The following is a 27051-nucleotide window of genomic DNA, read 5'->3' as shown; positions in this document are numbered from 1 at the left end:
CCTATGATCATGTGTTAGTAACTACGCATCATAGCGGGTCTTCTTCAGGACTAAAATGGAAACAACCAGGCAACAGCCTTCCAGAGATGTAGTCAGATACACACCCAACTTGTGTCCTGCCAAATATCAACATCAAGGGGGAAATTCACAAGGAAGTGGTGGAGAGAGGGGTTAGCCTTCTTGGCTTAACGCCTCTTTCCGCCACTTCGGAAAAGCAAGGCTGCACCATGTTCACAAGGACATCGTGCAGCCTTGCTTTTCCCTCTGCGATGGCGCTAAGTTTCACAACTTAGCGCCAACGCAGGCACCCTTGCACCAGAGTGCAAGGGTGTCTGCAAGCAGGGAGGTTTGTTTATGTACAGGAAGGTGTCCCTTCCTGCACATAAACAAACCTAAAATGCCAGTTTGTAACTTACATGTGTGCTGCTTCATGCAGCACACATGTAAGTTACAAAGCTGCATTTTTAAAAATAGGTTCGTTTATGTACAGGAAGGGACACCCTCCTGTACATAAACAAACCATGGCATTTTGCATTTTCCATGTGTGCTGCACAAGGCAGCACACATGGAAAATGCAAAAACGAGGAGAAATAAAGCATTTTTCCTCGTATCGACAACTTAAGATCAGGGTTTTCCTGGTCTTAAGTTTGGCGTTAGCTCCTATTTACGCTGCCCTTTTGAATAGGGGGCAGTCTAAATTTCAATGGGTGTTGCGGGGGAACACCCACTACAACACCCACTGCACGCCCCTTTCACGCTAAAGGGAAGAAGTGTGGCGCAGCGGCCAGGGCGACTGACGTTGGACGCTGGGGATCACGGTTCGATCCCTGGCACCGGCGGCAGGTCAGCCCAGCACCATGTGACTCTGGGCAATAGCTTGCTTAATCTTCCTGAGGGCCCCCAGCGCCGGGATGCCTACGGGTAGCTGTGCGCTTTACAAATACTGGATATACAAATACTGGATATAAACACAGTGTGAAAGGGGGCCTATTCAAAAGGCAGCGTTAAGCCCGTTAAGTTGCTTAACGCTGCCTTGTGAATACGGCGAGGCCACTATCGCCACCACAACTGAAAGTGACGTTGTGGTGGCGATAGGGGCTTGTGAATATGCCCCCAAGTTGTGTTTCATAGCACCATGAATCCCAGCCGAGGTTCATTTCGGATGGAGAGGGTATGCATCACCCGCTAAGCTTTTCTGTATGGTTCCCCTCATGTAATAAGATACTTCAATTGGATTTGTGACTCCCAAATGCTTGGGTTAATTGTGGGAATTATTCATGGTGGAGCAGTGACAAGCTTGCCCCTGTTTCCTCTTCGAAGAGCCTTTGGCACTAATGTTGACTGGTCAACATTTTTCACAATTCTTGTCAAGAATTATGCTACCCGACAGAACTCTTTGTAGTTTATAATCGTTGGGGAATTTTCATCAAAATACAATGTAATTGAGGTGAAAATCCACGAAATCATAACTCTGTTGATTTACAAAAATAGCTATACATTTTCTTACATTTATCACTTCTAAAATAACAACTGAATGAAACAGAATTAACAACTGCATTGTGCAGAATGTACTATTGCACAACATTGTATAGGAGAGGAGGATGTAGAATGGACAAGGGTTTGTTTCAAAAATAATTCTCTGACATGAAAAAAGGGAATTCAAAAGCTATTTTTTTTAAATTTCATAATTTTTTTAACCTTTTGCAAGAGGAATCTATGCAATGTGTAGACTACGCATACAAAGGGTTACGTATTCCAACAATATGAACTTTTCTTTGTGAATCAGGCTTTTTTTATTTCTAGGGAGGACAATAAAATCAGTTGTCTCCAACAATGACACAGATCTTGGCAGGACTCATCCACCCAAACAAGCAATGCTAAATAAGCAGGTTTCGCTCATGAGGCACGTGCTACACTAGTCACATCAACAAAAAGAATGGAGGACCTTCTCTCCTGCGGGGACATCAGATATGTTCATGATTAGCAATACTGGGATTGAAATTCTGGTGGTTGAAGTCCAAAAGAGTATTCTGCAGACTACAGAGACCCAGCAAGTCCACTTCAGATGGGGAAACGCTGTGGTAAGTATCAGACAACCAAAGATAACCCTAAGAAGAGGTGGGATGATTTGACAAGGGTAAACCTGCTAAGCAAACATACATTGCACTGGGAAGGGTACCACAAAACCACCTTTCTTGACACCGTTGCAGCAAAGGGTGTCCTAAAAATAGTGATATGGAAAACAGAAGTCATATGGATTAAAGAAAAAGGTGCAAAGGGGAACGGGATTAACACTAGAGCACCACTTGCAAGCCCAAATGATGCGCGCAGATCAGGCGTAAAGCCCAGGCCATGCTTGGTGGGTGGAGAAGGGGAGAGAGCACAAGCTGAGCAAACTCTAGTCAAGACCCCACTCACATGAACTTGGCCCCATTTATATCACCCATAACTCTAAGAGGGTTATTTACTAAGGGTTGCTCTGGCACCTTTATACCATTTAACTTCCATAGGAATCGTTGCTCTTTGCCACAGAAAAAAACACCAACTGAAATACCCCAAACCTGGCATAAATCCGTTAGGAAGTTTTTGAGAAAATAGCATCAATGAAAACATATGGGGGTGACTTGAAACAGGGTCAATTATACAGATATCTGAATGGTCTAGTCTTCAAACCCAAGTTCAACCCAGTTCAATTACCAAAATAAAAAAAAAATGCTCTCATTGGATGAAGGAGTTTTTTCCTCAGTCATCCTTTTCATTTCTGAGAGCTTAGAACACAGTTTGCACACCCAAGGTCTCTGACTGGCTGGCTACAAAAACAAGCATTGGCATAGCCAATAGGTCTCGCCTTTGGGACCTTATAAGTGTTTAGTTGTTTAGTTATCCAGCACAATATCCTTGGTGCAACAACATCAAGTGTTGCATGGCTAAACACTTATAAGGTCCCAAAAAACGAGACGTATTGGCTATGCCAATGCTTGTTTTTTTTAACATCCCACTAACCTCGGTTCTTCTAAGTCGCCCAGCCACTTCCCTGCATTCTGGCACATGCAGCTGTGTGTTTCGTGACATACTTAGGTTTTACCTGCCTACTGGTTAGATATTTCCTTTGGCAGCTCGTTCATTAAAGTTTGTTCACTGTTTTCACCACATAAACTCCTTGAGTATGCATGCATGGTTCTTTTGTATTATATATTACTGAAAAACAGCTTTCATTTGGATTGGTTTAGGTGCTGAAACTACTAAAAATAGTAAATTAAACTCCAGTCATCTAAGCCACACCAAATGAATACAACACACCCATGCCATGAAAGTGTGTGCCAGGAGATAATGTATTAGTACAAAGGAGAGGCACAGTTCATGTCTGTTACAGCTTTCAAATAGAAGCATCCAGGTGTTTAACAGTCACACCTGCACTACTGGGGGAACATGCAAGAGCTACACTAAAAGAAAGCAATTCACTTCAAACAGAAGGAATGTCAGGTTTCAAATAGCCCCTCAACAGGAATGCAAGTGAAATTTGTAGTCTGAAACAGTGGCAGCAGAACACAGAACAATTATGTTCACCATCAGTAAGCTCTCGGCCACTCTCCAGGGCAGAGAAGTGATATCAAAAGAAGTGAGAATCGTGCGCTTTTGACTGCAGAATGGAGAGCAAACTACCGAAACTGAATGATAAAGCAACCAAATATAATGTGATGACCGTCATTCAGAAAAAGTACATTTCTGTGCCTTTGACAGTGTTCTGTTATTTAATAATACACCTGTCACAGTTCTGAGTCATTCGGTTGTCAGAGTGCAGCACGTTGACCCATCCAAATATGTGCTCTATATGTAAGAAAAGTCATTGCTGTTAGAAAGTATGAGGGTGAAAAGATTCATTTACAAATTGCTAAACCTGCGTCTTCGTTAATATATTTTTTGTAAGTGCGGTTTGCACAGTGACCGTACTGCCTCTTGGGAATATTAGAGTGCCAACATAGGGAAAGACACTGAGGGAAGAAGGGAAGGGCGTACACTAGTCAAAACACAGATGGACGCAAACTTTGCCGAATGTTTAAGTTATAGGCCAGACCTATTGGCTTTGCCAGTGCTTGTGCTTTTTTTTCTTTACCGGTCTGAGTTGGATCAATAAATAAAAAGGGAAAAACATGTGAAAGTGTTTTGTGTGTTTTTTAAAGAAACGGCATAGATTAAATACTATGATCACTACAGGTAGGTCGTGAATCTCTATGCAGGGGGTTTTCATGTAAAATACAGGATTTTTGCAGCACTTTTAACTTATTCCAGAAAAGAAAGATTACCAACATTCATTCCAGTTTCAGATTTGCGATGAAAACGATTTTTCTGTAAACCTGAGAGAAAATGGCACAGGACTTTCCAGATCCACTAGCAGTAAAGTAGACACATTGCCGATTAGAAGAAAAAACTGCTCCAGGGAACAGTAGGAGAAATAGGACACTCAGCAAACAACATGGAGGCTAATAAATGGGGCCTACGCAAGAATTTGCTTGTGTTATAAACACTTTGCATGCCCCTACAATAAACAGCATATTATTCTGATTTAGCACAGCTGTGTGTAAGGTAGTCTGACTGTAATGTGAGTGTATGTTTATGACACCAGATTTGTACCTTCTCTGCTGTCCTATAGATTTCTTCCCGTTCAGCACAGTCCACCACGTAAGTATGAACAGTCGCACCCAGCCTCCTGCAATGCTCAGCCGTTTCCTGGACACCATCCTAAACATTCAGGAAGGAAGGAACATGATTTCATTATTCATAGGTCAGATTGCAGTCTGTGTTATGCTTTACAGAAGTTCAAAAAATTGACAGCGACTCAAAACACACACATCTCTGCAAGGGGCCTTGTTGGATGGTGGGAACGCGGCAGTGCTCATCCTTCTTGACCTGTCGGCGGCGTTCGACACGGTAAATCATGAGATTTTGATTGACCGTGTTGAATTTTTGGGTATTTGTGGCTCAGCTCTATCACTGTTAGCTTCTTTTCTTAAAGACAGATTGCAGGCAGAATTGTTGGGGGGGGGGGGGGGGGGGGCTACTGTTCAGACTCCAATCCTCTCCCGTGTGGGGTTCCACAGGGATCATCATTGAGCCCGACCCTGTTCAATCTTTATGGGGCTCCGTTGGCCACATTTATAGGAAATTTGGGTTTTTCAGTTGTCTGCTACGCTGATGACACACTCATTATTGTCTCTGTTGCGGGCAACCACAAACAGTCGGTGGACACACATGGAACAAGTTAATAACTGGATGTCATGCAATTGTCTGAGGCTGAACTCAGATAAAACAGAGATGTTGTTGCTGGGAAATAGTACTTTGTTTTGGTCACCAGACTGGTGGCCGGTGGAACTAGGTTCTCTCTCAACCCTGGTGACTAAGGTAAAAAATCTGGGGGTGATTTTCGACAATCATCTGTCATTTGACAAACAAGTGAATGCCATTACCTCTAGCGCCTTTTTTACATGATAAGTTTTAAGAAAGGTTCTACCTTTTATTCGTTTGGAGTTGAAGAAACTTGTGGTAACCACCCTCACTCTATCCAAAACAGATTATTGTAATGGATTGTACATTAATACACAGAAAAGACTCCTTAGCAAATTACAAATCTTACAGAATTCGGCAGCTCGATTATTACTAGGGATACCTAGGCACAGCTCAGTGGCCAAGGCTCTAGTGGAGCTTCACTGGCTGCCAGTTATTAAGAGGATAGACTCCAAGGCACTGTACCTTCATGGTGATGGCCCTGTTTATTTTAAAGATAAACTAACTAGATATACTACTGCCAAAACACTTCGATCGTCCTCAGCAGGTAAACTTTCAGTGCCTAAGGTCAGAGGGAGGGGGGGGCAAAAGCTTCATATACGGCACAACCAAACGATGGAATGCTCTACCCCTCAACCTAAAGACTAGCTCTTCCATGTTAATCTTTAGGAGAAACCTTAAGACTTCGCTTTTTAATCTAGAACCTCTGCCTTTATGGCTATTAACATCTTCTGCTGTGCTACCAGCGCCAAGACACCCTAGGGCATTTGAGAGCTTTATAAAACTATTTTTCATTTCATTTCATCTGTTTGCAACACCCTCTACACAGGTTTCTTTAGAGTCCCTGAGACCGAAATATTTTTGTGGGGTTGTTTTAATGGTAATACTGAAACCTGAACAGCTTGTTTTGAAAGTCATGGCATACAATATTTAGGTTACAAAAAATAAATTATGTAAGACTTTGAAAATCATGTTAGTTACAATGAAATAAGACTAGAGGTTGGCCAGATTATATGATATTCCAATAACAAAGCTTAGTTTCAGTTACCGAGATTCCCAAATGGCATTTTGAGCACCACACGCAACTACCTATAGAATCCAGGAGAGTAAGACATTATCCATAAATGTGCAATCATTATTTTATTAATTTATTTATTTCTATTTATAAAGCTCCTCTTCTGCACACAACAGAACACCCAGAAAGTGAGTAAGCAAACTCAAAAAAGTACTGACAAAGGTTTGACTTTTAACAAGCGCATGAACACAGACATACAACATACGCATGCACACTGGCCTTGGTGAGACATATAGTCAAATATTCTCACACAGCAGCCTACCGACAAACATCTACACACACAAATCAACAGCCAATAGCCACCCTCGCTCACAGCCCAAAATAAATGAGTCAACAGTTCCATCTTTCTGGATTGTGTAGCAATTTATGCTATTCTAAAACCATTTCATAGACATAGATACAACATAAAGGAGGGACCAAAAGATAAGGTATGCAAGGGAGCCTGGTGAATGGTATCATCTTTCTCAAGAAGTAGTCGGTGGAAAAGAAGAACCCAGAATGACAAAATATTTTGTATATGACTACTCTCTCTACCCCAAGAGTACCCTGGGATAAATGAGCCACAAAGAACTTGGAATGGGCTATATTTCTGATGTTCTTGACCACTCAGATGGTTATCAGTCTGGGTAGTGTCGGAAAGCAACTTTGGGGGCCCTGTAGGGGCCCCCTTCTCTCTGCGGCCTACAGTTGTGGGCTGGGGGTTCCCTGCACCTCACGGTGCCTGCCATATGGTGCAGGGATTTACAGTAACTCAAATTTCTCAATTGGAGCTTGTGCTGCCACCTGTTTCCAACTGACGCAGAAGCTCTCATAGGGAAATGGGAGTTGATCGCATTGTAATTGCGGTTTCGGACCGCCGACCCGAAGTCGGTCGGTTCCGAAACCGCAGAGATGTCTCTGACCAATATCATAATCAGACCCTAAGTACTGTATTGAGGACAAAAATATTGCTGGCTAAAATATTTAAAAAATGTAATGAAAGTTAATGCATTTGGCTAAGTATAAATTTACTATTCTTATCTTCACAGTTCCATTCTTTATTCAAGGTCTGTTGATATGGCACTACAATTAGTGAATCTATATACTTACATATTTGCACTTAACTTCATGATACTTTGGTCCTTGAAATTCTGCAGTGGACATTCTTGTAGAGTACTGAACTTGACTTATGGCCGGCCTGTAAAAGAACAACTTTTCTTTGTTTCACCTTTGGACCCTACTGAATATATTGGTGTGTGCTGTGGAGCCAATGGACACATGCTGCCTGCTTTGGGATGTGGTTATCAAGCCAGTTGAAGGAAGGTTAATGCAATAACCATCAGTGTCATAATTTCTCAGCAAAGCTGAATCTGTTTCAGTGAACCCAGAATGCGCTGTGAATGTGGATGAGGAGTGTCTGGTTCTGGATATTAAAGTTGTACAGAGACCCGTCGTGAAAGTTCACAAAGCTGACCCGCAGATTGCAGAAGATTTGCTCCTGGTAAGGTCTGGTGTGGATATCTTGTGAATATGAAAAGTCTTAATGAGTTCTGATCTGAGTAAAAAATGTCACAATTTTCTCCGCCACCGCTGACACTGGGATAAGGGGACATTGATAAAAAGTCAGCCATCATGGAATGGTGAAGCTTAGTCAGACCTTTTCCTCTAAAACAAAAACCACGTCAAATTTAAACATCTGTCTCATTATATTGGCATATGATGGATGCTTTCTGCATAACATTTAGTCTACTGAACAGAAGTACAATTTGTGAGTGTGCACTGCTTTCCAGTCATTCCCACAAAGCATGGCACATTTATTTTCATGCTCATTCTAGTTGTTTTTTAAGTGGAAGTGGTAAGAAAGGACCTTATGCTGACACTCCTTTCTGAAAAAAACATGTTTGCTCCTGCTCAATGTACCCTTCACACTTGTTAATCACCTGTTTACTGACACTGTCATACTTTCTAAACAAGCTTTGCCTCAGGTAAACCCAATCAGTGAGCTAACATAGAATTCTAGGTGTCTGCCACTCTGAAACAGAGTGGAGCATCATTTCCTTACCTTGGGATATTACACCCATCACAGGCTCCTTCAAGATTGAGTTTTCCTTTTGCTTGATGTATCAGACTTTTAGATGAAGAATCTGAAGATGCCGAGCCGGAAAAGTAGGAAAGCTGAGTGTCCTGAGTCCTCCTCTTGCATCAAAGAAGAGACAGACTTGATGATCAATCTAGAGTTTATTATGAAGGAATTTGCCTCAATGAAGTAATTTAGTCAGAGCCCTAAGGCGATTCTGGTTCTTGTTCGTGCAGGGATGGCAGGCATCAGGAAGGACTTTTAAGGCCTCTCAATAAATATCACTGAAGAATGGTAAGACTGGGGGATAACAGATGAAACAAGGCTCAGTGCAATTGATGAGATAGCGGTAAGCTGAAAGAGAACTGACTGAATCGCAGAATTGTGAGTCCTTAAAGATCTGAGTCTTATGTTTCCAAGAGAGTGTGAAAGCAAGCAGGGGCAGAGGCTTCCCATATAAAACCCAAAGAAAAAAGATATGCTAGAATTCTAATACTGAGATCACTCCTTTTCTAAGGGTTTTCAAAGGGTTTTCTCGTGTTGCAATGAAAAAAAAGATGAGCACACCCTTTATATATTCACTAGCCCTTCTAAAATGAGGATCATCATTTTGAACAAAACTCCCCTTTTCATGACTCAAAAAAAGTTGCATGCTTTCCTGAAACAATGTGTCTGGGGCTAAAAGGAGACATGAGGGATGGTATCGAATGCGTCTCAATAGGGGGAAAAAGGTGTACTGGTGGAATTTATCATTTGGAGTCTGTCACATGCGCTTTATGCTCAAACTGGGCAGTGAACATATGTTATTAGGAAAACATATACTTCTGTTTGCCCAGATTTAGATGCACACTCACCATTTTCACAGTGGATATTGTTTACATCACTGTGGGCATTATCTTCAGGCAATGTATTTAGTGCATTATCTTAGGGTAATATGTTTTGCCAGCTCTTTGTGGTTTTTATTGAGGTGGCTCTATTTACAATGCCTGCCCCTCCCATACCTACACATGTGGTCATGTTATCTGAGGTGCTATTTAAATAACAAAAGATGAAACAGGAAATCTAATAGCTGCATTTCATTGCAGAATTATAGTTTGGGGATGGGAGGGATGACAGTGGGCTTCCATCTAACGATCATGGAACTCCATGGATTGGGGACGATGGACCAAGGGTTTGTTTAAAAGTCATTCATGACCTTTCCTTGGGGTCTATTCAAGAAAGGTAAATTTGATTGTAAACGTGTATTTGCACCTGAATTTTCCTTACTTATACCTGCCAGGAATTCACAAAGGGATTTCTGCCACAAGTGCATCTGTAAGTATCACTGAACGGGTGGGAAAGTAGGCATTGCAAGGCATGCTGAGCTCTGGAAGTTTGTGACTAGCCACACACATTCACATACGTCTCTCCTTCCCCTTTCCATCCTGCAAAGGGTCAGATTGTTACTCCAGGGAAAGAAGGCATCAATCCATTTCCAAGGTAGGACGGTGAATGGATCACCACCAGAGTTGGCGGGGGCTATAGAAAAGGGTTTCTCCATGGATAAGATATTTTCCTGTGGAGGAAAAAAAGAGTGCATTTGCACAGGGATCCTGCTTCCATTATGGAGAACTCACATGACCTTCCCATGAATACTAATTGAAATCTGTGCCAAGCACAGGTTTCCATGTGTTCCTTAGGATCGTATGACGGAACCACACATGCGTTTATCACACATGCCTTTACAATCTGGGCAATACAACGAGCGTGTTGCTACCACGCGTTGGTCTACAACACAAGTCGTGACAATAACTTGCCTTTGGGAGACGCTGGACTTTGCAATAGTATAATTTACTATTCCAACTCCAGTCTGCGCAACAGTAAGGAAGGTGTTGGGCTTCAAATCCAACACCAGTTCAACACCGCATTCCCTAGAGCAAATTGTTGTAATGACTTGTATGGTAAAGGAATGCATTGTAACAATGCGCTCATTTTATTGACCACATTGTAAAGGCACTGTGTGGTGCCAGCTGTGTGGTAAAGGCTGTTTCCCGTTCCTTAAAATGTCTGTGAATTCCAGTAAATCCATACTTGCTTCTAGATGTAAATCTGCGAGTGCAAATTTAATTCTTTCCTTGATGTGTTTCTTTGTGGGTACATGTTTTACTTTTTAACTTGAATAACCAGGTTATTATTGTCTGTATTGGGTAGAAGAGAGTAAGGTAGGAGAGGACGACACCAGTCCTGAGTCGAAAGCTTAATTTTACCTGTGTCAGATTTTGGAGGTCCCATAATGTCCATGTGTCCCAAAGGAATTAAAATTACACCACAAAGGTGGTATTTAAAGAGACCGAGTCTAGCCTAATGTTAATATAATATAATTCAGTAACTGAAGAACCTGTCTTTTGCAAGAAATTAAGCTTTTACTGGATTATTACTGAACATTCAAGGATGTTTTAAAACCCCTTCAGGAGGGGTTTTAAAACATCCTTAAATGTTCAGTAATAATCTACCTTTCACATCTAGTTTCATGGTAACAACTCTAAAATGTTACAACCCAACCTCTCCCATTTGGTGAACTCTTAAGCTTTTACTGGATTATTACTTTCATTACGCAGTTTTCAAACATCCGTAAGCCCAAGACCCATTCCAGATTCCTCAAAGGTCGGGGATACAGAAGGGTCAGAAGAAACCACCTTGTGGGCTGGCTCAAGTGTGTGTATGGCCAATAGTCCGCATCCTAGTAAGCTCAACTCAAAGCGCAGATCGCATTCATACCCTGGGGAGAGGGAGGTGAGAAGGAACAGGGTACAACCAAGGCCAACCAAGACCCCAATGATCGTAACATCTCCCCCATATGGCAAGAGAGGGAGTCCATGACATCAATTGCAACAAACATGAACAAATCAGTGAGCGCCAGGGAGGCCCTAAATAAAGCGGGTGGTCCCCAGGATATTTCCATGCAAATTCATCATCACAGCATATCTGGTTCTGAAGATAACAAGCAAGAAAACTTGTCAGCCCCTCCAGGGTCCACTCCACCTGTCACTGGTCTCATGGCTGATTCCATTGAGGTGGGTGATCTCACTGCCTCCTTCCTACAAAACTTGGAGTCAAAAATAGAAAGAACCCTATAACTAACCCCAAAGCTGTTCAGGACAATAGTGGAAGCAAGGAAATCACCCACTGAGAAACAATCCTCATATGGAAAAGAAGACCTACACTCGACAGTCACAAGTGCGGCCCAAAACACCATAGCAAGAGCCCTAATATGGCAGTCCACAAAAATGGAGGTTCAAATAGACCATTTACAATTGATTGCGCAGTGCCTAATGAACTCAAGTTCCAGGATGGAGTTAATGGAAGAGAAAATTCTTTGTAACCTGGCCACAAAGTCATGTTCCTGTTCATGTGCACCAATTATTGATACGTGCTCCACTCTCCCGGAGATCCTTGGGGAAATCGTAAAATACCTATGGGAGGGAGGGCACTCCGGCAAGTACCAGCTCAACAGTTCCAGATGACTTCAAGCAGGTACCAACAGATGAAAACGGGCCCTCCCCAAGCCCAATAACAGATGTTTGCACCAGTCACAATTTTACTTAGGGCCCCTTGAACCCAGCGTCATGGCTTGAAGTGCCAACCGTCTTTCTGGGGGCCAGCCTCATTAATGTGGTTGATCTTAAAAGGAATAGCTAGGATACAGGGATACCCCTCTATGTGGGAAAGCTAAAAACAGCAAAAAAAGGCTAAAGTAAAAAGAAGGCAGATATTGCAATCCACATTAAACAGATGCACCCGGGAAACAACATCAAAAACATCTCATTATGCAATTTTCACTGTTGAACAGGGGGCAAAATTAGGGGCAACAAAGGATGGAGCGATTCTAGGCCAGAGGACCTTACCCCATCCCAATAACATACAAGATCCTCCGGCTCCTGACAGGGCAAAATCAGTCCCCGAGCTTAAAGAAGTACCGGAGCCAAACCTTACGAAGACAGATGCCAGCACTCAGGTCTTTGCAGCTAACACATCAGGTGTCAAGGTGCCAATGTGCCCGGTTGGGTCTCCCACACTCTTACAGCAAAGACTGATGATGATAGAGAGTCAGGCTCCTACTTCAGGAAGGATGACCAGCCGTCAAACAGGAAATGCCCTAAGAGACCCATCTAGATCTGGCTCCCTAATTATCAGGGAAGGACGGGGCCCAGGAATAACAGAATCATCAGCCTTCAATGAAACCTCCCATATTTATGAGATTGTGTTTACCCCAGACACCATATCAAGGGACCCCATGACATCCTGAACAGAAGTAACATTCTTCGTTTATTTAAAAATATAACATCTCTTGAACAAATACACTCAGATGACCTGGAGAGGGTAGGATTTTTTAACTTCCCTGGGGATACTCATGGTGACTCGACACTGGTGCGATTCTGTCAACAGCGACTTCAACTCGCAGTTCGTGTGGAATGCCACAGCTGGCTGATTGGGGTTCAGATGTACAATCCCCTTGACCAGAGAAATATCCGCTTGTCCTTAACCCCATCATTTGGGATAAGGGGGTCTGCTCAGTTCTTTGGGGCACTAACAGTAACCACAATGGTGGCAGCATCAGTCAAACTAGTTTTAGCGCCCTTACTGACATCAGGATTTCCTATCACAATAATCAACTAGCAGCACACCTATGTCTATCTTCGGAGGCCCCCACAGAGGCCCAAAGAGCACAGAGGCAGTACTCCTAACAGCAGGCAAAGTCTGACATTTAGGGACAGGGAAAGGGCAGAAGCCCCTGGCCAACAACAACTGTCAATAATCTCCTGGAACATAGCAGAATTCATGAAAATCACCAAGGACAAGTCTGTTCAGGACTATCTATCCAGCTGTGACATTGTGTGCCTCCAGTAGATCGGGGCAATGAATACCACACCACTTGCAGGCTATTTTAAATTTCATGTTGCAGTCTCCAAATGGAAAATATTCAGACGACCCTCTGAAGGACTCCCAGTTTTTTTGAAAACACGCCCAAAAAATTGCTGTCAATGAAATATCCATCAATTCACCTGCTATCTAACCTTCACTTATAAAAGGTCTGAAGTTCAATTCCCAACCCCTGTGTTCGCTGCAAATTAACTGTTAATTCAATCCTGCACATTCGCAAAAGAAAGAGCGCTTGATGACATACTGATCAAAGACGAATCTCACCAGGCAATCATAGTTGGGGACTTCAACGCAAGGGACCCGGATAAGATGCCTGAGCTCTCAGGCGTGCAGGTAGGCTGCTCATCTTAATGCTTTTCTTCCCAATCACAAGCTATGCTCAACCCATTCATTAAAGGGAGCCAGTTCACCTTCTTAGCGCCCAAAACCTACCACTAGGAATGCATCAACAATCGACTACATCGTCTTCAGTGACATGATTGCAGCTAGGCTTTCAAGATTTTGAAATTGACGACAGGGGCAAAACCGATCATTGCCCCCTGTGCGCCATCTTGCAACTAGCCGTCCCCACAGCAATCTCATTCCCAGAGATTGGGTAAACAACACGAGAAGAGCGGCACACAGTTCCCCAAAGAATCAAATGGTCTGCTAACTAAGGAGAGAAACTGTCAGCCTGGGTGAAGAAGAGAAATCTTGGTTCTAAGTCATCTATTCCAACCACAGTAATGGGTGATTGGGAAGTTCTCGATGCAGACCTTCAACAGGCACTGGGGAATGCCTGACGCAAACCATTCAGTAACGGACCAGCAACAACATCACATATTCCCCGTCGTCCCATGGATCTAGGCAATTGCAAATGCACTCTCCGCAGGGCCTTGGACCCCAAGAAAAGAAGCCGCAAACCAATGGATGGCCGCTCCATTACTGCTCTTAGGTCAACCTACAAAAAGAAAGTAGGGGAGCTTTAAAGGAGTAGCTCAAAGACATTTCTTTACTGAAGGAGAAGAACCACTTCGATCTGTGGAGGCATATAAATCGACTTGACAACCCATGAAGGACAAAGGGGAATGGGGTTGCCGAACAACTATACTCAACTGATTCATTGGCAGAGGTAGCAACCCCAACAAGCTGTTCGGGACTAGACTCTGTCACCCCTCAAAGTATTTTAATCACTAAAAGGTGCAGTAACAGCAATCATAAACAAAATGAGGAACAACGGGTCACCAGGGCCAAATGGGATCCCCGCCCCTGTATTTAAATCTGCACAATATTTTTGGGCGCCAATTTTTTATCACACCTTTACCATTGCAAACACGCTGTTCTCCTGGAGAGGTTCAATATTCTTTCCCATCCACAGAAAAAGGCGATAGCTCAAATCTGGCAAACTATAGGCTGTTTGCCCTGCTTGACCTAAAAGCCAAGGCTTACCCCCGAATCCTCTTGAAGGAGTTGGAGTCATGGGTAAAGGAAAAAGGAATCCTCCCATTTTTTCAGTCAGGATTCAGGCCAGACTCTTCAAATATGGACAATATCACAGCATTGGCATATTTATCTGCTCAAGAGCTCAAGAGGAAGCATCTGCCCTTGTTCAGATACTTTATAGACTACAACACCGCTTTCATCAGGGTGGATCATGAAAGATTCTGGGGGAATTGTCGACATTGGGGATTCCGTCCATGCTCCTCAAGGTGATAATATCTTTATACCAGGGGACATGGGTCCAAATCAAAACAATCCTTACCACAGTTGCCACATACAAGGGCTCAAACAGGGCTGTGTTTTGGCCCCCTTCTCTTCAATCTTTACACAGCTGACCTGGGGGCCGCCCTGCAAGGCGCAAGCCTAGTTCCTCCAAGGCTGGGCAGTGTGCAGCTTCCTATCGTGCAATATGTGGACGACAGAGCAATCATGAACCACACCAGAACAGGCCTACAGAGAGCCCTTAATGCACCCCATTGCTACAACCAGGAGAATAATCTACAAGTTAACCAGAGCAAAAGCAAGGTAGTAGTGTTCGGAAAATAACCACATAAAAGGCAAACTCGTGGTAATTGGGAGATCTGGTAATAGGAGTAGTGCCAGCTTACAACTACCTGGGTGATTGGCTCTCTGAGAGGGCCACATCAGCTACTTACTTAAGGCATCTCAGTATAAGGTCCAACTGTGTTATCCATGCATTGAAGCGACTGAGCAATCGCCTGTTAAGTCAAACTGTGGAGCCCATGCTGCCAGTCCTGAAAGCAAAACTGATTCCGGCCATCAACTATGGACACCTGGCCTTTCTAGGTCTTGTGAGCACCTAAAGATTCCCTCAAACACCAACTGAGGAAGATTTTTGAGGAGTAGGGCTCCTCCTGGCAAACGGGGCTAGGTCAGGCAATTGGCAACTGGAAGATCAAGGCAGAAAGCCTGCACTCTCTTGACATTCCTTTATTCGCCTGGAAAAAAAGTGGTGAACAGGCAGGTGTTGGTAACCTCATTTAAAAATGATTTTACAAACTTCGGTGCCAGCTCCATCACAGCGCCTCTAGACACATCATACATTTTGGGGAAATCATAACCCTACTTTAAGATTCTTTGTCAGTCCAGGCCTGCAGGAAAATCCACTATGCGGCTTCAAGCATCTGTGTGTGACATATTTAACAATAGGTGTTTAACAGGACCGCCCTCCGCATCTTACTCTTTCAACTTTCCTAAAGAGCTCTACAATATAGTGAAGGAACTATGCAAACCAGCAAGGATGTCCCAAACTCTGGCACCCTCAGTAGACTGCTGCAAGAAAATCAGCGACTTCTTTGCTGATAAAATCTCTGAAATATACTCTTCATTTAGAAACCAATCCCCCTCAGTTGAGACAGACTGGGAACCCTGGCTCCTTACTCTGAGGCACGATCCCACCTCAGCAATTTTGTCCCCTTCTCAGAAGAGCAGGTTGCTAAAGCAATGGCTGAGGTTAAATAGCGATCCCCACTAGACCCAAGCCCCCACTTTATCTTTTTTCAGCTCACATCTGCCTTATGCCCTCACGTAACTCGCATATTCAATAAATTCCTAGACTCTGCTGTGTTCCCGGAGATCTGGAAAAAAGCCATTGTATTTCCATTAGTAAAAAAAGCGGGCACGGGCATCCACAACCCCGCAAACTACCGGCCAATCTCCCAGCTTCCACACCTATCTAAAGTATTGGAGAAGCTGGGTAACAAACAACTGTCTGACTTCCTAAAAACCAATGAGCTCCTGTACCATCTCAGACTGGCTTCAGAGCCACTAACACCACAGAAGCCACCCTATTGGCGGTCTTAGATAATACCAGATCCCTAATTGACCAGGGCAAAGCCGCCGCCCTGATCCTTCTGGACTTGTCGGCGGCCTTCAATACTGTCTCTCACGACCTCCTGTTGAGCACCTTACATAAAAAAGGGTATACATTCCAAAGCTCTTCAATGGTTCAGCTCCTTTTAAGCAGCCAAACACAAACAGTGCACATGGGCCCTTTCGCCTCCAACCAAAAAACTATCAATTACGGTGTCCCGCAGGGAGCTTCCCTGAGCCCCATCCTCTTTAATGCCCATGTATCTTCTTTGGCCAAAATCAGCAAGAAATGGGGCTTTAATATTTGCTCCTATGCGGACGACATGCAATGGCTGATAGCCCTTGAAGAAAGGCATGAGGCCACCAGGAATAAACTGATTGACTGCCTCTCAGAAATGGCAACTTGGATTTTAGACCATTGTTTGAAACTGAATGCAGAGAAGTCAGAGATCTTACTCTTTGGAGGAGCTCATCTAATCTGGAATACAACCTGGTGGCCCCAATCATTAGGATCTGCCTGCACTAACCATGCATGTCCAAGTCCGATCACTGTGTGAGAAAAGATGAGCTACACTAAAACTATTAAAAAGACTGTTCTTGTGGATCCCCCTGGATTGCAGGAAACCCATCACTCAGGCTTTACTCACAAGCAAATTGGATAATGGGAATGCACTTTATGTGGGCATGGCAGACTACCTCTTCTCTCGTCTGCAGGTAATCCAGAACGCGGCTGCCAAGCTGGTGTGTAACAAAAGCAAATACAGCTCGGCATCAGAATGCCTGAGGGAGCTCCATTGGCTGCCTGTGCGCCAGAGAGCCAAATTCAAGCTCCTGGACTGTCAGACAAAGTACTACACAAACATGGCCCCAGAATCCTACACGATAAAATCGAATTGTATGCCCCTACATGGAATTTTAAGTCATGCTACCAGGCACGGGCAAAAACCAGACGCATTAAGAAAGCTAGGACAGGGGGCCACTCTAACTCTCATTTGGCGGCAACTCATTGGAATGTACTACCTCTAGAACTTCGTCTTACTGACGACTATATGTCATTTAGAAGAAAGCCGAAAACCTATCTGTTCCCCAGGCTGTAACTGATGACACAGAGGCCCCTAATATCATACCACCCTCATTCAGATCTTAGCTTTTTTAGCGCCGTGATATCCTCACGGATGAATGGTGCGCTTATAGATACAAATACAAATACACAAATACAAATAGCACGGTTTGCTCCCTTTATGTCCAGAAGGAGTGCATAGCAAGGGCCTTAACTGATAATCTGTTAAAAAAATATGGATTTCGAAGTCTTTACTTATTTATTGGTTTTAGGATGTGATATGCCTCTTTTTAGGTCTCGCTGAGCCCAGCGCATGGGCGCTGGCTCGGAGAGACATTTTGTATGTGGGCTTTTCAAAGTGCTGCTGGCTGGCCTAACGCTTGCGTTCACGCGATCGTGCACGCGCGAAGACAGCCACCAGCAGCACTTTGAAAACTCGTGCGTCATCGCGATCACTTTCGCTTTCAGAGCGATCGCGATCACGATGACGCACGCGCACACACAACTCCCGCTTCTCCCCCTCCCCCACCACATATTGCGTCTCCGGCTGCTCGCGCGCGGCCAACGCTTGTTTTTTTTACTTCACACATCCTTACTAAAGAACTAACTTGCATTCCCTTTCTATTCGATCGCTTTACCTTTTCAGGCCAGCAGAGAGCGCTATCGGCCCGCGCTCCTCAAGAACGCAAGCATGCCTTATGTTTAGAAGCATCATGTCGTGAATGTTTTAATTTCAACTTCACCCTCCTGTGGCCACTGTACAAGACAAATATGTTTCTCGGACATATTACGACTAGGGCGTATTTCCCCCTCTCTTTTACACGTTTAGAGTGAAGAGATATGTATGGCAAAAAAGACTACAGTATGGAATACCTAACACAGAGTTTCTTCAGCAAAGCAATACATTAATCTGCAGCCAGGCTGTACCTCTTTGTTTTACCCTACAATATGCGGCTCGAATGCAGATGAGCGGGCCCAGCTCTGTTCATATTCTATTTACAACCGGACAGAATGCGCAAGGATCTCTCTGACAAGCGGTGTTACAGTGTGTTGTATTTGTGGGCTTTGGTGTGTTTTCCCCAGACGTACACTTCCCAGCTCTAAGCCTGTGTCCAGAGGGTTATTCAACTCTGTTTTACACGCCAGATGTATCCTAAGGGAGGCAGGGGTAGCATGAGCTTCTTCTGTGAATGCAGTCACGGTCAAACCCTGATATCGGACATGCAAGCAGAACATGTGGGCTTCGTATCACCAAGTGAATATAAAAAGATCAACAAAGCCCCAGGGGTCTTCCTCATATTACTGGCTACTGCTGTAGCAATACAGTGACTCACATCACACTGCACACACTGTTTTACATTAAAACCTGCGCGGTGCTAGTGCGGCTGCAGCAGCCCCTAGAACTTGTTTATTTCTACTATCATGTTTTTCATGACGTCAGGTAGTTTTTCAGCGATCGGGGCTGCAGCTACAATACTGTGTTCTTTCTGGCACACGTCCGTGCTCTTGTTATCAGGGAATTTCCGTTTTTCCATTTTTGTTTCAATTGACATAATATAAGACGCAGAACTGATATTTATATATCTAACTTGTCAGTGTTCACTATCGTTTATCTTCCCATCTCACCCCAGGCCCACTTTGTTCATCGAAGGCCAGGCTTTTGTTTATAGGTTCCAGGGGTGCTGGCGAGATTTAATGCCATGCCTGGTCAGCCTGAGTGGTTTTTGATCTGTAGGGTGGTTTCTCATCTGGCGTTTTCTGTGCTGTTCCTCTCGTGAACAAGTGCTGTATCTGTGACTTTCGGTGAATAAATATTAAATACAGATATTTCACAAAAATCTCTATTTATGTGGTTCTTTTCACCACCTTTGCTGTCCTAGGCAATATTTAGGATCAGTTGATCAGATATATAATGAATAAATTGGTTGTTCAGAAACATAATAATACATTTTTAGGTAGCTGCCCGTTACCATAATTGCCTTATAATAGTTAAGATAAGCTCTTTAAGAGAGCTTATAAATTTCACTTCAAAGGACATTTCACTGCAAAGGAGTTTAACCTTTGACTTGGGAAAGAATTGCTTGTATATTGTTTTAGTGTGGAATAAATGAGCTGTTTACAGTTAAAATAGGACCTTGTTCAGAAACTGATACAGAAAGATAATTAATTCATTTGTAAGTACGTTTCCTGTGTATTTAGTAACCAACAACACTCCGATGAGAAAAGTAATACAAAAATCACATCCCTTATTATAGGCCCTTGCCTCTCGCTCAGAGTTGGAACACTACAGCAAGTCTTTAACGTCTGATGTAGATCTTTACAGCGGACTGTAATATTTTTTTCCAATAAAAACAGGCATGACAAACAACATTTTTTTTCTAATTTTGAACGAGTAAAAGCGGTTCTCAAAAAAAACCTTTTTCTGTTTTTTTGTTGAAGATTTTACTGGTTTTTTTCCATTTTGGATACATTATTTTTTCTGAAATTTTGGCTGATGAGAACTTGATTTTTTAGAGCTTGATTACTGGGCTCACCTAGACTAATAACTTTATGGTTGAGTAAAAAGTGAAGGCATAGTGGCAAAACAGGGATCTGAGTATTCTTCTCACTCTGGAGAACAGATTACGGTACAATGGCTTGAGGAAGTATTGCTTCCTACTAGGGTGCAGATGACATGGAGGCCCTCTTGTCCTCGTACCGACATCTTTTGGCAGCATTAAACTCTGAGTGCCATGCTTTCTGATTCCTTTTTTATTTTTTATATTTTTTATTGAGCAAAATTCATACAACCTAATATATCATAAAATATACAGAAAATACAATAGTAAATCTGAAATAGAAAATCATACAAACGGTTTACATAGATATAAAACCCAGCAGGGACACTTAAATTTGACTGGTTGTATAAAACAAAAAAAAGAAAGAAAAAGGAAACAAGCAGAGAATACATCATTCAGTTCAAGGGAGATAAGTCATTAAACCTATGTTTTAAATACCATTTGGAAATAGGGGCCCAAATCTGAACCCCAAGAAGCCTAGTTTTTTTACCTCTGGAGCTATATATTAAAAGCTCCTGTTTATATGTTGCCAAGAGACGGCTAAGCCACATCTGAAAAGTGGGTAATTCAGAGTCCTTCCACCGCGCAGCTAAAATAATACGAAAGATAGCGGTGCCCAAAAAAAGTATCCTTTGTTCTTCAATACTATGACCAAGAGAGTCATCATGTCCCATTAAATAAAGAGTTACTGAGTCTTGGCTATAATGACCAAATACCTGAGCCCAGAATCCCATAAACGTGGCCTTTAATAAATCTAATTTGGGGCAATCCGCGAACATATGGATTAAATTCGCTTGGGGTTGGCTACATCTCGGACAGCTATCATCAGCCCGTAAGCCCCAGGAAAATAACTTTGCGGGCGTGAAATAAAGGTTATAGAGAACTCTATAGTATTGGGCTTTAAGATTCGATGCAATAAAAAGCTCAGATGAGAGGGCCAGGCAGAGATCGATATCAACATTTGGATTAGTTAACCTTGTGGCCCAAGCCTGCTCAACCCGCTCTACATCATCTGGAGTGCTTTGGATCAGCAATTGATAAAGAGTGCCGATCCTAGTAGAGCGTTTTCCAATAATAGCAAACAGATTGATATTATCCAATTTAATTCTAGGGATACAGTCACGAATGCTTGTAAACACCTGAAGGTATTTCAGAAAATCAGTAGTTGGAATAGTAAATTTCTGCTGCAGCCATCCAAATGACGAAGTAATATCCTGGCCGAGAAAGTCGCCCACTGTATTAATACCTAAGGATTCCCACCTGCGGGCGGTAGAGTCATTAAGACTAATAGGAATAATAGCGCTACGCCATAAGGGGGTATATTTTGTGAATTTTGGAATTACTAAATATTTGGATACAGATTTCCATACCTTCCAAGCATCCGTGACTACCTTTAACTTAATTTTTTTATAATATAGTGGTTCAACCTGCCTTAGAAATAGGCCTTGGCATTTAGTCCCAAGACTCAGCTCATAAATGGAAGGGATAAAGGATTCCATAATAAGCGAGGTAGTTGATTTATAACTGAGTAATGGGCCCATATGTTGAAGAAATGTTGCCCATAAGTATAATGTTAAACTGGGGACACCTAACCCGCCCCTCTCCTGGGGTAGAGTTAAAAAAGGTAGGGCTCTTCTGATCTTTCCGAACCTCCAGATAAACTTGGACATGGAGGAGTCAATGATCTTAATAAAACTACCTCCAGGCAAGATCGGAATTGCTCGAAACAAGTAGAGTATCCTTGGAAAGATATTCATTTTTAAATAATTAGCCCTGCCAATTATAGAAAGATGTAAATTATCTACTCTCCTGAGGTCAGTCTTTATTTTATTAATCAGGGGAGTATAATTAAGATGGTCAATTTCCCTCACATCAGAAGAGAGGCAAACACCTAAGTAGGTGGCTTGTTTCACTCTAAGAGGGCTGTCAAAAACCGTATTATTTGTACAGAGAACCATTGTTTTATCCCTATTAAGGGAATAACCTGAAAAGATACCAAAGGCCTGGGTGATTAGTTCGATTTCCTGAATGCGTCAGCAGGATTTGTTAAGACGGCCACGTCGTCGGCATAAGCCAAGACTTTCGTTGAGAACGCACCGATATCAACAGGCCGAATACCGGGTGAGGAAAGCAATTTTACAATTAGGGGGTTAATATAAAGAGCAAATAATATAGGAGAGCAGGGACAGCCCTGCCTCGTACCCCTCTGTATCTCAACAAACTCCGACTCAACACCACAGATGGAGACTTTTGCCTTAGGATCTATATATAGGGTCTTTATAGCTCTAATAAACTTATTCCCGAAGTTATTAGATTCCAGGACGCTCCAGAGAAAGCTCCATGAAACACGATCAAATGCCTTCTCGGCGTCGAGAAGGATCATCGACATCTCCCCCCCCGTGCTGCCCATGATGTCAAATAGGGTGATGGCTCTCCGTGTGTGATCCGTAGTACCCCTACCAGGGATAAAGCCATGCTGCCACGGGGAGACAAAACGCTCGACGATCCCACTCAACCGATTAGCTAGGATCTTGGCATAGAGTTTTGAGTCGGAATTTATTAAAGATATGGGTCTGTAAGAGGATGGGAGATGCGGGGGTTTACCTTTTTTCACAAAAATGGCTATATTGGTATGTTTCCAGGATTCAGGTGGGAGTGAATGATACTGAACCCCCAGAAACAGGTCCAGTAAATAGGGGAGTATTTGTTTACCTAACACCTTATACAGATCGAGTGGGATTTTGTCCGGGCCTGCTGCTTTGCCGTTTGCAAGATCAGTAAGTGCAATCTCCAGCTCCGAGATTGAAATTTCTCTTTCGAGATCTTCTTTGACTAGTTCGTCAACCGAGGGATTAAGATCTTGGTCCGATAGCCAATTATTAAGAAAAGTTTTTATGGCGCCATCAGGATATGAATTGTCGCTGTGATATAGTTTTTGATAGTATTTTCGGAATACCTCCACGATATCATGTGAGGAGGAATATTCCTGGCCCTCATACTCAATCCGCTTGATCTTGTTTTGAGATTGTTTTTGTCGTGTTCGAAGGGCTAGATATCTGCCTACATTCTCTCCAGATTCATATAATTTACTTTTATTGGCTTCATATATTTCTACAGCTTTTCGGGTTAAAGTACTGTTAATTTCGGCTTTTAATACAAGTATTTTTTGAAGAGTATCGAGGGTTGGAGCTCCCTGTTGTATCTGGGCAGCATGATAAGTCTCGAGATTAGACAATTCGCGCATTAGGTTCATATTAATGTTATCCTCTATCTTTTTGCGTTTAGCAACAAACGCAATAGTCTCCCCCCTTAATGCTGCTTTAAAACAGTCCCATACAATCAGTCTAGAAGCACTAAACTGATTGCAATCGAAAAATTCCTGGGCCCATGATGTTATATGGGCTATATATTGGTGATTAACGAGTAGCTTTCTATCAAAGGACCATTGCGTTTTCGACTTCTCACAGTTTGGCAAATCAAAAATAAGGGTAAGTGCATTGTGGTCTGAAATCGTTTTTGGAGATTTAATTATATCTAGCAAGAGCGAGTCCTCTAGTGATGACATAATATAATCAATTCGGACATACTTGTTGTGTGGATATGAGAAATAAGTAAATCCATCATCGTTTTTCTTCCTTAATCCCCATACATCCAGTAAATTATGGCTATCCATCAATTGGCATAAGGCCCTGTATACCCTAGGCTTACGTCCCTTATAATTTGCGGATGTTTGGATATGAAAACGCCTCCCTACAGCAATGTTAAAATCCCCGCATAGAATAAGAGGTCCAGACCAAGAGGCCAGTTCTAGCTCTAGATCTCTAAAAAGTAGGGGATCATCCTGATTTGAGCCATAAATTGCACAGATTACAAGACCAGATTTCAGTTGAGCTATAGCCCATCTGCCATGTTTATCGGCCAATGTACGACTAGAATCGCCAATTATAGGCTTTGCAAGAATAGCAACACCGCGTGTTTTAGATGTTTGTGAGATGGCTATAATAACATTATACCCTGGAATATTTAGCAGTTCTTTATCACAGTCTGTAATGTGCGTCTCCTGTAAGCATAGGATATCAACAGGGTCCTGCCGTAAAAGTTGAAATAATTGTACCCTTTTATTTCTGTCATTAAGACCCGCGATATTCCAACTACAAAGTTTTACTCTCCCCATCTAAAAAAACAAGGAAAATTCCCCAACCTGAACATCAAAAAAACAGAAAGCTGTATAAGAAGCAAGACATAGTTCATAGTCCGGTTCCCTCTTATTGCTACAATATAATATAAATTCAATATACAAAAAACTAGACATTAACTTATTTGCACGAAATTGCTCATTTTTATGCTTTTCCCTCCCTCCCCTTCCCCCTGTCCCCCCTCCCCGGACGGCAACCACCAGGGCATTTAGACTCCGGACGAGTCTATGGTGATGGAGAGATATTCCCTAACCAGCACCAACAAAAACAAACATGAAAGATGAAAACCAATAAGGCCAAGTGGATGCAAACATAGTGCAGAAGAGCGAAAGGATAAAGAGAGAGAAGAAAAAAGAAAAAAAAAAAAAAGCAAGCATCCTAACCCATTCTTCACTCCTAGACTCAGCATTTACTAATATATAATTATTCAATTACTAGCAAAATAAGAGAACAAAAACGCTTAAAGCTTCAGGGCAGGCTATCTAGAAACTCCTTGGCTTTAATTTCTGAGGAGAAAAATTTAGCCTGACCATTGTGGATGACTTTAAGCTTAGCAGGATTGTTAAGATACACCTGAGCTTTTTTTTCCTGAAAAGGTTTGATCAATTGGCGGAGACGCCATCTCCTCTCCACAGTAGTATGGCAAAAATCAGGCCTCACAAAGTAAGAGATAGCACCTCTGCTGCGCCGAGCTTCAGGTCTTGCTTTCTCAGCAATAGCCTGACGGAGTAGAAAATTTCCAAAAAAACCAAAACTGCACGTGGGTATCCCCCTTGTGATGAGGTCTTTAAAGTAAATGGAATTCTGTGAACGCGTTGAACTTCCAAGTCCCAATTCCAGGATACAAGCTCGGGGAGTGTGTCCTTGAACAGCTGAATTATGAAGGAGCGTATATCACCGCCCTCGATTTTTTCCGGAATTCCGAGTACGCGAAGATTATTGCGTCGAAGGCGGTTTTCCATTTCCTCCAGCTTCCACCTAACGTCTTTCAATTCGTCTCCGTGAGCTTCCACTTTTTCCTGAATCACAGTGGCTTCGGCTTCATTCGTCACTATTCGATCTTCGATCTCCGTCAGTCTCATATTGGAAGCTGCAACTGTTTTTGAAAGTTTTCGGACAACACCCTGTACCTTATGAAGGGCTAATTGTGCCCTACGACCATCCCTGGAAGTCTGTTCCCGATGGGAGGCAATAGCCTGCAGTACTGTATCCATCACAGAAGATAGTGTAGTGCTTTGTGGGTCAGTGACGGACAACTCAGGATGAGGTATGGAGGTATGATCCTGCGGGTTTGGTAATAATGCTGGGGAATAATCCCGCGCTAGCCCTGAAGCTCCGTGATGACTCCTTTTCTTCCGCAGCACAGATCTCCTGCTTTCCCTAGACTCTCCCTGAGCTGGGTCATGATCACTTTCAGTTGCACTAGTGTCAAAGCCAGTGTTGATTTCTGAGTCCAAGTCTGAATCTTGTGACCACCTAGGGTCTTCCAGACCTTCAGATATTGAATAGAAGTCCGACGGGTCCCTATCTGTATCAAATGAATCAGAAGCAGCATAGGCCTTACAAGCCTTCCCACTAGGGCCCAGAACCCGATGTAAAATATTTTTGGAGGTGTTTGGTACGACACAGGTCAGAGGGAGGTCGGTGGCACCCCCTTGTTTGGAGGAGGAGGTCACTAGCGGTTGTGTTAAGGCTGCCACAGCTGTAACTATAGCTGAAACTCCACCAGTAGATTCCGCAGAAACAGCAGGAAATACAGTGTCCACTGAAGAGGGACATAAACCTTGTGCATCCCTACATTCAAAATTTTCAATCCTTTGTCCTCCCGCCGCTTGCGGATGAATGCTCCCCTCACTCCCTGAGTTGCCCGGTATACAGCTTACCGGTTCTGTATCGGTTGATTTCGCTGCAGCTTTCTCTCGCTGGGTTTGCTCGAGAGCGCCACCTCCAGGCAGCACATTCTGATCCAGAGAAATCGCTCCCGTGGTTGTAGGTAAGTGAACGGGGGAGGGAGCACCAGGCGTTTTTTGTAAGAGCTCCATCACTGAGGGGCCGGGTCCAGGAGTAAGCGGCAGTTGTTTAGATGATTTGGCCGGTTTCACTGGAGCTGTATCCAGACAGCCGGGTCTTTCCGGGTTGATAAGCTCACCGCGTTTCAATGCCAGCTCCCGATCTCTAAGCGCCTGCTTTGCTGCCCGGGTTTTAGAGGCGGCCAATGCTGCGGCGTTCTTCGGTGCCATTGTGCTGCTGTAATCCACCCTCGCCGTGTCCAGAGAGCTGGGAATGCCCTGTGCAATCGCTATATCGTCTTGTAGATCAGCAGCAATAACAGGGGTTCCAGTGCGAGTTCTGGTCAGCCGCGAGCGTCCAACAGCTCTCAGCACCACAAAGCCGATCAAAGACGCCAGGACACGCAGGTGAGAGCGATTGCAAAATAGCACAGCCGTACTTTCGTCTTGTGGAGGTGTAACTGACGACCCGACCCACTCCATCAGGCTTGCAATAGTCCCGCGGCGTTTCTTCCTCTCAGGGTTAGTTTAGAAGTCTCAGCATAGTTTAGAGAAGTTCATAGCGGTTGTGGTTCTATTTTA

The 27051-nt window shown here is 43.3% G+C and overlaps 1 protein-coding gene across 2 annotated transcripts in view; it reads right to left on the bottom strand.

Moving 5' to 3' along the window:
- Positions 1-27051, bottom strand: part of LOC146866455 (estradiol 17-beta-dehydrogenase 11-like) — a 375182-nt gene that overhangs the window by 203188 nt on the left and 144943 nt on the right. For both annotated transcript variants that reach the window (XM_085636531.1, XM_085636532.1), the window contains exon 2: positions 4633-4740. In XM_085636531.1, the coding sequence (XP_085492657.1) occupies positions 4633-4740 (108 nt within the window). The remainder of the gene's footprint in view (positions 1-4632; positions 4741-27051) is intronic.

This window comes from Triturus cristatus, chromosome 2_1 (assembly GCF_964204655.1).
Source record: "Triturus cristatus chromosome 2_1, aTriCri1.1, whole genome shotgun sequence".
In the NCBI taxonomy this organism is placed as follows: Eukaryota; Metazoa; Chordata; class Amphibia; order Caudata; family Salamandridae; genus Triturus; species Triturus cristatus.
The sequence above is the reverse complement of the archived record's forward strand: the minus strand, read 5'-3'. Positions and strand labels throughout refer to the sequence as shown.